The sequence below is a fragment of the Gadus chalcogrammus genome, chromosome 2 (assembly GCF_026213295.1).
Source record: "Gadus chalcogrammus isolate NIFS_2021 chromosome 2, NIFS_Gcha_1.0, whole genome shotgun sequence".
In the NCBI taxonomy this organism is placed as follows: Eukaryota; Metazoa; Chordata; class Actinopteri; order Gadiformes; family Gadidae; genus Gadus; species Gadus chalcogrammus.
In genome coordinates, this window is record NC_079413.1 from 16,712,201 (window position 1) to 16,725,335 (window position 13,135).

Below are 13,135 nucleotides of genomic sequence, written 5' to 3' on the forward strand. Positions count from 1 at the left end.
GACCCTCCGCTCCTTAACCTCCAGCATTTCCTTGAGGTCCTGGATCTCCCTGATCAGGGTGCACTTCTCCTGGATCTGCTTGTTAAACGTGGGCCCCTGCTCGAGCCGTTGGACCGCCTCTCGGAGGAGTTGGAGTTCAGTTTCTCTCTGGGTGGCAGCTGCAGCTCTGTTGGGGCTCTGCATCAGGGTTTGTTCATCCATTGAAAAGGAAAACCTGTAACTTGGTCGAGCTGCCTCCATTGGAAGTCGGCGTTTACTTAACTAATGGTCCGTAGATTGGTCGAGCTGCCTGCATGCTCCACCATATGTGGCAACCCGGCTTGGTGAGTGAGCCGCCTCCTTCCAAGCATACGAACTGGAGATTACTTGGAGCCAAAATGGCACTTTTATTCAATAGTAATTTATAAATCTATCAAACAAAACAAAACTCAGCTTTGGAGGAATCAACAGTCTTTTTCCTCCGGGTGGAATCCCATCACCCACGAGACTGGTGTCTCCGCACACGCGAACCAGGAGAGCCCTGAATGAGTGTGGAAGCATGCTTTTTAAAGCATGCTTCCCACCTGCTCCTCAGGTGCTCCGCATCTCAATGATTGGCACCGATGTTCTTATGTTCTTATGTTATCTGTCGGAAATCTGTGGTACACCGCATCCACAACCTGCCCCCTTGGCCTCCAGGGGCGCTGTGCCAGAGACGGGTTGCCACAACACACACACACACACACACACACACACACACACACACACACACACACACACACACACACACACACACACACACACACACACACAGGTTTCTTCGTATGAGAGATGATCGACTGAAACACAAACACTGTAAGCAATGCAAATCTAAAAACCCACTCTCGAGTGAGTAGCAAAAGGGTTGCAGGAAGTTCCAGCGGTAAGGGTGTTCTACCAAGCCGAAAGGTCCTGGTTTGATTCCCTGTATCAGAAGCCTACCTGTAGACTAGCCTTTGAGCAAGTGACTCGCCCTTTAATGACATTGTGGAGTGTGTGTGGATGACGGCTGGTTGAGGCAGCCTCACCTGTGGTGGTTTGAGTGTTCAATGAGCACAGGTGAAACCAGCCATCAGCACACACTGCAGCAGAGAGATCTGCTGCATGGCAGCATAGAGCCCCAGGCCATGGACCATCGTCTGCAAACTGTCCATAAAGCGGCCTCAACACCCCCACCACGCGGCCTCGTCTGGAGGAGAGCAGGAGGACCCCCAGGAGGCGTGGAGCACATCTGACACATCTGGAATCACTACAACGGAAATCGTTTTTGGATCACAACACCCGCCCAGAAATATGATTAAGACAAAGTGTCTGGAAGCTGGGACGTTTCAGAGCTAATAGGAAGGGGTTAAAGAAGAGGCAGGAAGAGAACGGAAGAAGTGAAAGTAGTTGAGTGAAAGCATGTTCATCCATCATGTGTCTGAGCTGAGAGAGACGGCAGTGGGAGAGACGGCTGCAGCCTGGAGTCACAGGCAGCCGGGGAGCAGTGATAACACTGGAGGGGAGGGGAGGAGAGTAAAGGAGAGGAGAGGGGAGAGGTGGGAGGAGGGGGGAGGAGAAGAGGAGAGGAGAGGGGAGAAGAGGAGAGGGGAGGGGAGGGGAGGAGGAGAGGGGGGGAGGAGAGGAGAGGGGGGAGAGAGGAGAAGAGAGGGGGGGGAGGAGAAGAGAGGGGAGGAGGAGAGGAGAGGGGAGGAGAGGAGAGGAGAGGAGAGGAGAGGAGAGGAGAGGAGAGGAGAGGTTTTTAAAATCCCTTTATTGCACAACTGCAAGGAGAAAACAGATCACTGTCACATCATCACAGCAATGCAAAAAAAACAACAAAATAAAAACAAAACAGAAACATCCCTAAAATACAACAAACAAAAAAATGTGTTTCTGTAGTCAGAAGCTTACATTCAGCTCTCCTTCACCCCCCACAGAGCATAAAACCCCTCCAACAGCCCATATGTGACTGAAGCCCTGCATATCGTCCATCATTTGATAATAGGCATGTTCCACCCTCAGTCGGGCCTTCAACAGGCCCTTCAGAACCAGCACCGGCTCCACACTACCGATACTCTGAACCCGGTTCCTGCGTGTTAGCCAGATGGCCAATTTGGCAGAACCCGATAAAAAGTTCACCAATGTGTGTACATTCTTCTTCTGAGCACAGTACTTTGGGCCAAAAATAACCAAATCAAAGGAAAAAATCTCCCCTAGACCCTGAATCCACTTTTTTAAAAGCTCAAACAATACTGTCAGCCGAGGACACTGAACGAATAAATGCACCAGGGTCTCAATCTGAGAGCAGAAAATACACTCCACCCCCTGCTCTAGATCCAGGTGTGCTCTGTACCTGTTGGTAGCTATTGCTCCATGTACAATCCTCCACTGGAGGTCTGCTGTCCATTTTTCAACGGGCAACTTGTACAAAGACCGCCAGCTGCCTTTCGGGGAAATGTCTGGACCAAAAAAATCTGTCCACCTCGACTCCTGCAAGCCTGCCAAAGAGCGCAGGTTCAAAACCTTGGAGCAGATTTGGTACAAATCCTTCTTCCCTGCAGCCTGAAAAGTCTCCAGGTGTGGGGTTGTGAGAGACAGCAGCTGACCTCCTCTCTCCTGCCACTCCCCCACAACTGGGGTGATATACAGAGCGGGGAAACTGTACTCTCCCTCTTCGCTCCACTGGTCACACAAAGTGCGGTTTTTTGCAAAATCTCTCAGAGGTTGTTGCAGGGCAGCACAGACTTCCTCCACAACTCTGCTGACCAACCTGACGGAGGTGATGTTACTTCTCTCTTTCAAGGCGTCCACAGATGTTGCCGTCATCTTCATCAGATGGCCCAGCTTGGTACAGCTAGCCTCTCTAAGACAGGCTCGCAGGCTGGCAGATTGCAGTGTTTGAGTCCTTATGAGGTCATTATAAAACAAAGGTTCCTCAAACAACCACATGCCCGGAGTCTCATTTGTGGCACGTGCAACCTTAAAAATCTGCCATGCCTGCAATACCGAGCTGTAGAAAGGTGTCAGTCCAGTTAAGTCCACATCCTCAAGCTGTAGAAGGAAAAGCTGTTTATCGTAGCCCAATCGCCCAGCTCTCTTCAGCAGCAATCGAGCTACGTCAAACCAGCTTGGCCCGCAATTATACAGCAGCCTTTGTGCAGTCTGAAGTCTAAAAGATGCAATTTTTGCCTGGATGTTAATCAGTCCCTGCCCCCCTTCAGCCACAGGCAGGTAGAGTGCTGCTGCCCGGACCCAGTGCCGGCCAGACCAGAAAAAGTCCAGGATGACTCGCTGAACGTCCTCCATCAGGCCTCTCGGTGGCGTCAGAGCAATCAGCCTATGCCAAAGAGTTGAGGCGACCAGGTTATTGGCCACCAGAACTCTTCCCCTATACGACAGCTGGGGTAGCACCCATTTCCATCTAGACAACCGAGCGCCCACTTTCTCCTTAACGCCCTCCCAGTTCTTGTTTTGAAACCCCTCAGTGCCCAAAAATACTCCCAACACTTTCAGGCCTTCCTTCCCCCACTCAAGACCTCCAGGCAGACTGGGCACTGCCCGAGACCTCCACTGTCCCACCAATAAGGCTTCACTCTTTGCCCAGTTCACCCGAGCAGATGAGGCCTTTTCAAACAGGGACAGGGTATCCTGCAAACACCGAACATCCCCCTGGCTGGAGACAAAAATATTAACATCGTCTGCATACGCAGAAATAGTAAGTGGACGATCAAGATTATTGGACCCCGGCAGTGAGAGACCACTGAGCCGACCTCTCAACATGCACAGCAAGGGCTCAATAGCTAGGCTATATAATTGACTGGAGATGGGACAACCCTGTCTTATCCCTCGCTGAACAGGGATTGGCCGACTCAGCCCTGCCCCCATCCTTACCATACATTGAGCACCACTATACAATAAACCAATCCAGGCCAGAAAACCATCACCTATACCAAAAGCCTTAAGTACAGAAAACAAATAAGAGCGATCCACCCGATCAAAGGCCTTCTCCTGGTCCAAAGAAACAATACCAAAATCTACATTATGGGATCTACACACATCAATAATATCTCGAATAAGGAAAATGTTGTCCATAATTTTCCTATCAGGTACACAATAACTTTGGTCTGTATGTACAAGTATTCCCAGGATGTCCTTAAGTCTGTTGGATAGGGCTCTGGAAAGCACCTTATAGTCCGTGCAAAGGAGAGCAACCGGCCTCCAGTTCTTAAGTAAGGCCAGGTCTCCTTTCTTGGGGAGCAGGGAAAGCTCAGCTCGCTGACACGAGACAGGAAGCGATCCTGTTCTGAAACACTCCAATAAAACCCCATGTAAATCATGTCCAAGGATATTCCAGAACCGCTTGTACCGCTTGTAAAGTCAGTGGAGAGACCATCAATCCCTGGTGCCCGCCCTGATGCCATCTGGTTGACAGCGGCTGTCAACTCGTCCAGAGTCAGCTCAGAGTCCAGAGCAGCTTTCTCTCCTGGGATGAGTTGAGGAAGCCCCTCCAGGAGCTCCTCACGGCACTCCATGCTGCACTGTTCTGCCCCAAAGAGGTCCGCGTAGAAATCCATCGCATGGGTCCTCATCTCACCCGGACTGGTAGTCACTCTGCCTCCAGGAAGCTTAAGGCAGGTCATCTGCTTCCTCTGTGCCACCGATCTCTCCAGATTGAAGAAGAAAGAGCTTGGGGCATCCATATCCTTCAGCTGGAGGAAGCGAGACCTGACAAGAGCTCCCTTCAGTCTCTCCTGCAGGAGGGAGCTCAACTCCAATTTCTTCTCCCGCAGCCGATGACCCGTGGTGGGATCCAAAACCCTATGTGACCCCTTTTCAATGTTCCTAATACTGACTTCAAGCTCCTGAATTGCTGCCTTTATCCTAGCAGTCGAGTGAGAGGTATATTGCTGGCAAAAAACACGAATTTGGGCCTTGCCAACTTCCCACCACAGCTTCAAAGAAACAAAATCTGCTTTCCTAGATTTCCACTGCTGCCAAAAACTCTCAAAGTTTTTGCAGAAAGTACGGTCCTGCAGAAGTCTACTGTTAAAAGACCAGTAGGATCGCACCCTTTCACCTGGCGAAATGACCAAATCTACGCTGACATAGTGATGGTCCGTAAAGCCAACTGGACTTATGTGACTTTGGATCAATCTAGAGCTGAGACTTTTGGAAATGTAAATCCTATCTAGTCTAGCTGCACTCACCCTGTTAATGCGGACCCTCACCCATGTGTATTGTCTGGATTGCGGATGTTTTACCCTCCATGTGTCCAACAGATCCAGGTGTGCGATGACACCGCTAAGGCTCTGGGATGACTGTGGGTGGGGTTCTTCACTTGTCCTGTCTATAGTAAAGTCCAGGGTGCAATTAAAATCCCCGCCAAAGATGAAATGATCATGCTGGTAATTCCCCACCTCACCTTCCAGCAGGGCAAAAAAAACCACTATTTCTGTTTCTCGATTTGGGGCATAAATGTTAGCAAAGCAGAACACAGAGCCCTCTATTTCTGCCCTGACTATCAAAAGCCTGCCCTTCACCACCTCGGCAGAAGACAGAACCTTTACATTGGCATCTTTTCTGAACAGAACAGCTACCCCTGCACTAAGGTTGGTGCCATGACTAAGGGTACATGAACCCTCCCACCATAAACCCCAATCTATCTCGTCTGCTGGACCAGTATGCGTCTCCTGCAAAAACAGCACATCAACCCTTTTTTGAGTGGCGACTTCAGAGATTAATGCCCTTTTGTGTCTGTCTCTCCCTCCACCATTGATGTTCAAAGACCCTATTTTAAGGCTCTGCATAGAGGTCAGAGAAAGAGAAACAGATACAATGAACAAAGCAAGGAACAATAAAAGAGGAAAAACACCGTGTGGTACATGATCATGTTACTTTTTAGTCTTCTTAGCAGTTTTACCTTTTTTCGCTTTCCTCAGAATTGTAATATGCTTTTTGAGGCGAAAGCGTTTCTTTTCATCCAAGAGGTCAAAACCGACCAATCTTTTCAGTACATCAACCGATCTGATGAACTTTTCAGTGTCACTGAAGTAGTCATTCAGTCTAACAGACTTTTTGAAAGTCACATCCAGAAATTGATTGATTTCCTCCAAAGAATAGAGATCTGTGTTCCTATTGGAAGCTTCACCTATGCTAGATACTGTATCTGACTCAGAGTCATACTCCATGTCCTCCCCTTCACAGGATGCCTGACTACTTAACATACCCTTTCCTTCATTGGTGATCACAGTGGGATCTCTGCCTGTACAACTTGTGGAAGCTGCTTCAGTGCCTGTAGACTGAGAACTGCTCAGGTTCTCCGCAGCCACAGGAGCCTGCTGTTTCTTAGGCTCGCTCTGTTCCTCACTATCCAAGTCAACATCCTCAAAATGAGGCACCGGTGGCACCAAACCAGTGGCACCGGCTGCCACGTTCACAGCACCGGGATCCGCACCCGCATCCGCGACCGCGGCGCCAGCACTGGACCCGCCAGCCGTAGACCCAGCACCGGACTCACCAGCCGCGGACACGGCCGCAGAAACAGCACCGGACTCGCCAGCCGCAGACCCGCCGGCCGCGGACTCGCCTGCCGCGGACTCGCCAGCCGCAGACACGGCCGCGGAACCAGCACCGGACTCGCCAGCCGCAGACCCGCCGGCCGCGGACTCGCCAGCCGCAGACTCAACACAGGACCCGACAACCGCAGACCCAGCACCCGACCCGCCAGCTGCGGACCGACCGGAGCCGTCCGCCGCATCAGCGGAGCGAGCCGCCCCCTGCTGTCTATGTGGACACGCAAAGCGTTTATGTCCCACATCTCCACACTCAAAACATTTGAACTGTCCTGAGCTGGCGTACACCATATAAAACCCATCACCGTGCTTCACTCTGAACGATACATCGAGTGTTTGTGTCGGCGAGTCCAGGAACATAAACACCTGCCGTCTCAGAGACTGCACGTGCTTCAGTTTGGGATCCTTACATCCCAAACTCACCGTTTTAAATCCACCGGCAAACTTGCCAAACCTACGGAGCTCGTTCTCTAACAATTCGTTCGGTATAAACGGCGGAACACCGGACACGGTGATCCGCGTGGAGGGAACCGACAGCGGGGAGACCTGCACGAATAGGTCCCTAATAAACATGCCACTCTCTACCAGCTGATACACAAGGGGCTCTTCTTTCAGGAACACAACCACTGCTTTATTCATTCTTGATGCAAAAGATAATTTAACATGACCTACCTGCTCACCGACAGCCAACAGAACTTCCTCCACAGTAACGCTACTATCCGGCGGGACTATCCTAACTCCCTGCCGAATAGACGGAGGTGGCGTCTCGGGGGACGCCATTCCTCCCGAAAACCTCCCGACACAACCACTAATCACTCGCCAACACAATAAAGATATTAATAAATCTTACCTGACCATGCACATAGAACAGACGGAGAAACCAGGGAAAACCGTGAAAAAGGGACAGCAAACAATTCAAAACTCTGCGCCACTCGCACCCCCACCACCGCCGCTCACACTCACACACCGGAAACGGAAGGAGAGGAGAGGAGAGGAGAGGAGAGGAGAGGAGGAGAGACAGGACGATCAGAGAAAGAGAGAGAGAGCGAGAACCGAACCAACCCTTCCTCCAAACGGTAAGGTATAGCAGCAAAAGGAAATGAGTTCAATCCCCATTGCCCTCCTTGAGGTAGAAAGCCAACTTCTTCCTTCTCCTGATGACGAATCATTCAGAATAATGAGATCAATCTCTGATTGAGATCATTTGGGTAAAGGCCTTGCTAAACCGCGAGCAGCTTGTGTACAACAAGGGGGTTGGAGGTCAAATATTTATAGGAGATTGATTTGTGGGAATATTATTTTACAAGTGTTAATTCAGTTGCGTCATACTGTCTGATGTGATGCCACGGTTATTGCTTTCAGCAAAATTGATTTTATTTGTGTTTTTATGATGTAAACAACTCTCTATTGACCCAAGTAGTCTAGGATATGAGAGGGGGGGGTGGGGAGAGGAGTGAGTAGAGGGGGGAGAGGGGAGAGAGGACTTACAGACATGCCCAGGAGGAACAGGAGAGACACACTACAGGAAGATAGGGACAACGCAAACATGGAACGGGGGGAACTGAGCCTGGGAGGAGGGAGAGTTAGAGGGAGAGAGAGAGAGAGAGAGAGAGAGAGAGAGAGAGAGAGAGAGAGAGAGAGAGGAAGAGAAATGGAGGGGGAAAGAAAGGGAGAGGGAAGAAGAGAAAGGGAGGAGGCTAGAGGAGGAAGGAGATGATAGAGGTAGATGTGTTGGGAGGCTGACGGAGGAGATGGAGAGGTAGAGGCATCAGAGAGGGAAGTGAGAGGAGTGAAAGGAGGGAGGAAGGACCCTGAAAGTAATATGTGAGTGCAGAGTGAGAGGAGAGAGAGGTAGGGGAACGCGGGGAGAGAGAGGGAGACAAAGGCAGAGAGAGAGCAGGTGGAGGAGAGGTGGTGCTTCAGGTGGGGCTCCATCCTCAGCGGTAGTTAAGGGGGAGGCGAGGCGAAGCCGGAACCATCCGTCACCACGGCGATAACAAGCTGTCGGGGCCAGAGAGTATCATGGGCCACGGAGGCCAGTCAAAACACCATGGGAGCCAATCAGCGGAGGGAGAGAGAGACCGACACACACTCTCTCTCTCTCTCTCTCTCCCTCTCTCTGTCTCTGTCTGTCTCTCTCTCTCTCTCTGTCTCTCTCTCCCATTGTCTCTGTCACTGTCTCTCTCTCTCAAGCTCTCCCTCTCTCCCTCTCTCCCTCACATACACGCACGCACACACATACATACACAAAGCCATGCACACGCAATCACGCACTTATACTTATGAATGTATAGTCACACACACACATTCATACATTTTTACTTATAGCCTCACACACATTTATACATACATAATATATAGACACACACACACACACATTTATAAGCATGATGTGTGATAATTGATGTGTGTGAAATATAATGAGGTTATTCTCATTTGCATTTATATGTTCATCTATTGATATTCAAAGTGAGTGTGTGTGTGTGTGTGTGTGTGTGTGTGTGTGTGTGTGTGTGTGTGTGTGTGTGTGTGTGTGTGTGTGTGTGTGTGTGTGTGTGTGTGTGTTGTTTCAAAGATGTCTCTGCCTATGCCTGTAAAGCAGTGTGATAGGTAAAAAGAGAGACAGAGCGAGAGTGAGAGAGAGAGAGAGAGGGAGAGAGAGGTAAAGAGACACTGACTGCCTCTGGCTTTATATTCACTATATGCAGTAATCAGTCCAATGAAGGTGAGCCGGAGCATGTCGGGTCACATCTAATCACCCACCGCCCACACACACACACACACACACACACGCACACGCAAACACACGCACACACACACACACACATACAGGCAAACTCACAAACACGCACAAACACACACACACAGCCACACACACAATTGGAGTACAGATTGGAGCCAGACAATGAAGCAGACTCAGACACTATCCTGAAAGGAGCTAAATTATTCACCTGTGATCATAACTATGTTCAATCAGATATTGTGTGTATGTGTGTGTGTGTGTGTGTGTGTGTGTGTGTGTGTGTGTGTGTGTGTGTGTGTGTGTGTGTGTGTGTGTGTGTGTGTGTGTGTGTGTGTGTGTGTGTGTGTGTGTTTTTGTGTGTGTGTTAGTATGTATGTGTGTGTATTTGTGTCTATGATTTATCAAACCTGTCGAGGATGACATGTGTGTGTTGCTTGCTTTATCAGGCCGGTCTAAGGTAGTGTGGGTGCCTGCATGCGTGTGTGCGTGTGTGTGTGTGTGTGTGTGTGTGACGCCAGGTAGGTGTTCCAGGAAGAGGAGTGATGAGTCTGTATTTAGAAGCTTCAGAATTTAAATCAAATGCAAACGACAAATCAGACCCACACCAGCTGGGTCTTTTGTTCACAGCTAATAAAAGGATAACCACAATTGGTCGTAAATCCTGAATAATTTGTGTGCGTGTGTGTGTGTGTGTGTGTGTGTGTGTGTGTGTGTGTGTGTGTGTGTGTGTGTGTGTGTGTGTGTGTGTGTGTGTGTGTGCGTTGGACACACACACACACAGCAAACTAGTCTTACATGGAAACTCATTCCGTCAGTGGGATGCATTTGTTTCTCTTTCTGTGGTTCAGGGTCTCTTTCCTCCGATAGCGCTGACTGAGGGGCTGATGGAAGTGATACGACGGCTCAGGAGGCTCAATTATCCTTTCCAAATTCAAGAAAATTAAACAATTGACCTCGGATAAAAAAAATAAACACATTTTTTAGGACATGTAGTTGTATAATATTACGCTGTATCAGGTTCAGCTTTGCCCACTCAGAACACTTAGAGACTGCCGACAGTCAGGTGAAGGGCCTCCCATCTAGTACTTTATATCATCACTAAAGTCTGGAGTCGTTACAAAACCATTCCCACACCCATCCAGCCGTAAACCCTGTCGTCACCACACACTGGGCCTTTATGATGCGTCGTCAATCCTCAATCCTACCTTTTCCCCCCTCATCCTGTTTTACTAAGTGAGTTCATGACTATATTCTCCAGCAGATTGCCTTGAATTTATTGACCCTCATGTTGGATTGTACCGATTCTGACTGTACGGTCACCTCTCATGGTAACATCAGCCCATCACCAGCCTACATCATCAGCATGACACCAATCACAAGAAATTTACATTTACATTTACATTCAGGGTGTTTCACAGACACTTATATCCAAAGCAATTTCCAATAGGTACATTTGTCAGAAGAAAGAGAAACAACGATATATCGCTGTTGGTACAGTAAGGATGTTCACGGAACCAAGTGCAAAGACTAACATCCCTAGGTTAACCATTCCCCGTACACAATAGAGACGGAGAGAAGAGAGGCGTAACCTCAGCGGCCGGCTGGTGATGACGTTACCTGGAGACTGAGCATTGCTGCTCTGGTTTCACAGCTCAACTCCCTCACACCTCCAGCAGAGCGTTTGGATGTTCTGTAAACAGCAGCAGATCTGCTACAGAACGCATTGAACTGCTACTACTCTAACTTTTGCGGGAGTGGTGAGCAGTTAGTGGGAGTGAACAGAACAGGAGCTCACATCACTGGCTGCGCGCTACCAAAACAAACTGATATTGGTCCAGTCTTTCATCACTTGAAAATCTAATTTCTGTTTTGCAAATTGGAGGATAACCCAAGAGACACTTCTGTAAAACTTGAATTCTACCTGAAACTTTCAATTAAATCCCCATTGAATCAGGGGGATTTGGACTGCGGTATCGGGCTACACACAGCGCACCAACCTCCAGCACTAGGAGATCTCCATCAGTACAAGCAGCGAAGGAAGGTTTAGGACATCGTTCTTACCTTGAGAAGACGGCAGGCTCTGGGTTGAGGTGGAGAGGTTCACCTCAACAGAGGCAGGAGGGTCAAAACAAACCGATAAATGAGACGCCAGGACAGATAAAGACAGTTGAAATAGTTTGACATTATCTACTGACAGATCATTGATTTGCTGTGCTCTGTTGATAGCCAAACTGTGTTATTTCCCTTGCAAAAGAAGGTACTCGAAGGTTTCATTTGCAAATTAAATATTTTATAGGGGACTGTCTAAACGTAGACGGGGGTTTATGTCTGAAGTTTGTTGGGTCGACTTCCACCTACACACCAAGAGGTTAGGGTCTGTGTTCAGACCAACAATCACACAAGGAGGCACAGGAATCAATTGAGTCACAACATGGAACAAGATGGAGGTTGTGGCTGCAATGGCTTGTGGGTAATGTAGTCCGTCCCTTGAATCGGTGTAAAGGATATGGGCTGGAGACCATGCGGATGCACCAGCTGCGGGGGCAGGTGGTCTGCTTCAGGCAGAAGAAGACGACGGGCGCCAGCTCTGGGAATGGGACCACCAGTCTGCTGAGGTCGCTGCCCACGCTGCCCACCTCGTCCTCCACCTCGTCCGTCTCCTCCTCTTCCTCCTCCTCCCCATCGCCGTCGCTTACCCCGTCGTCACCACCGCCCACCTCCACGATGAGGTCATCGTCCAGAGCTAGCTCCAGCTCTAGCTCCGCCCCTAGTCTCCGCCTCGGCACCGGCCCGCCCGGGGGTCTGCCCCCCGGCAGCGAGGGACACTCCTCGGTCGTCATGGCAACCTAGGCGGAATCTGCGTAACGGAGACAATGGAGAGAGGAGAGGGGGGGGGGGGGATTGAGGGGATACTAATTAGTCAGGAGGCAGAGCAGTGCAGCCCAGCGAGGTAATAAAAGTGTCAGGACGTTACATGATAAGAGCGGCTGATCGCAGGTGAGCTAAGCCGATAAACAATCACCCGGCCGTCGCCAATGTGATTAATGAGCCGGTCTCACAGTCGCTTGACCGCCGAGTTTTCCTCAAATGTACTTTTATTAGCCTAGATAATAATTGGCCAGCCGGTGAGCTGCATACAGGCTGAGAACAGGAGCTAATGATTGTTTTCCTCTGTTATTATTTTCATTGTGTTGTCTGCGGTCTGCAGAGGAAGAGCTTCTAATGTACACACTGGGCCCGGAATAACAGGTCCTTATCCTCTGTTAAGATTAATCATCAGTATGAACACACACATACACACACACACACAAACACACAAACATGCACACATACATACACCTACACACAAACCCATGCACACTGCGATATAGAAGTAATGATGTTAATGTAAATTTATATTTTCTGAATCCTCATCTAGCTCCCATTGACATTACACAGACACACACATGTGCGCAGTCGCACACACTCACACACACATCTGCATGCACGCAAGCACACATACACGCACACATATACACACACACACACACACACACACACACACACACACACACACACGCACACACACGCACACACACACACACACACAGCTAGAGCTCACTGTATCAACATATGATCAGTGAAGAGGTTGCCTTCGACGGCGGCGGTTGTTAGCTGTCTGTCAGAGGAGATCTGAGCATGTGCAGAACACACCGGGTACACACAGAGACACATACACACACACACACACACACACACACACATACACACACACACACACACACACAGATACACACACACACACACACACACACAAACATATAAACACACACACACACAC

General features: G+C 49.5%; 1 protein-coding gene across 1 annotated transcript in view; it reads right to left on the minus strand.

The window, feature by feature from the left end:
• LOC130402081 (voltage-dependent T-type calcium channel subunit alpha-1I-like) overlaps window positions 1-11,852 on the minus strand; it is a 281,069-nt gene extending 269,217 nt beyond the window's left edge. The window contains exon 1 of the mRNA XM_056606183.1: window positions 11,824-11,852. Coding sequence (XP_056462158.1) covers window positions 11,824-11,837 — 14 coding nt within the window. The 5' untranslated portion in view covers window positions 11,838-11,852. The remainder of the gene's footprint in view (window positions 1-11,823) is intronic.
• Between the last annotated feature and the right edge of the window lie 1,283 nt (window positions 11,853-13,135).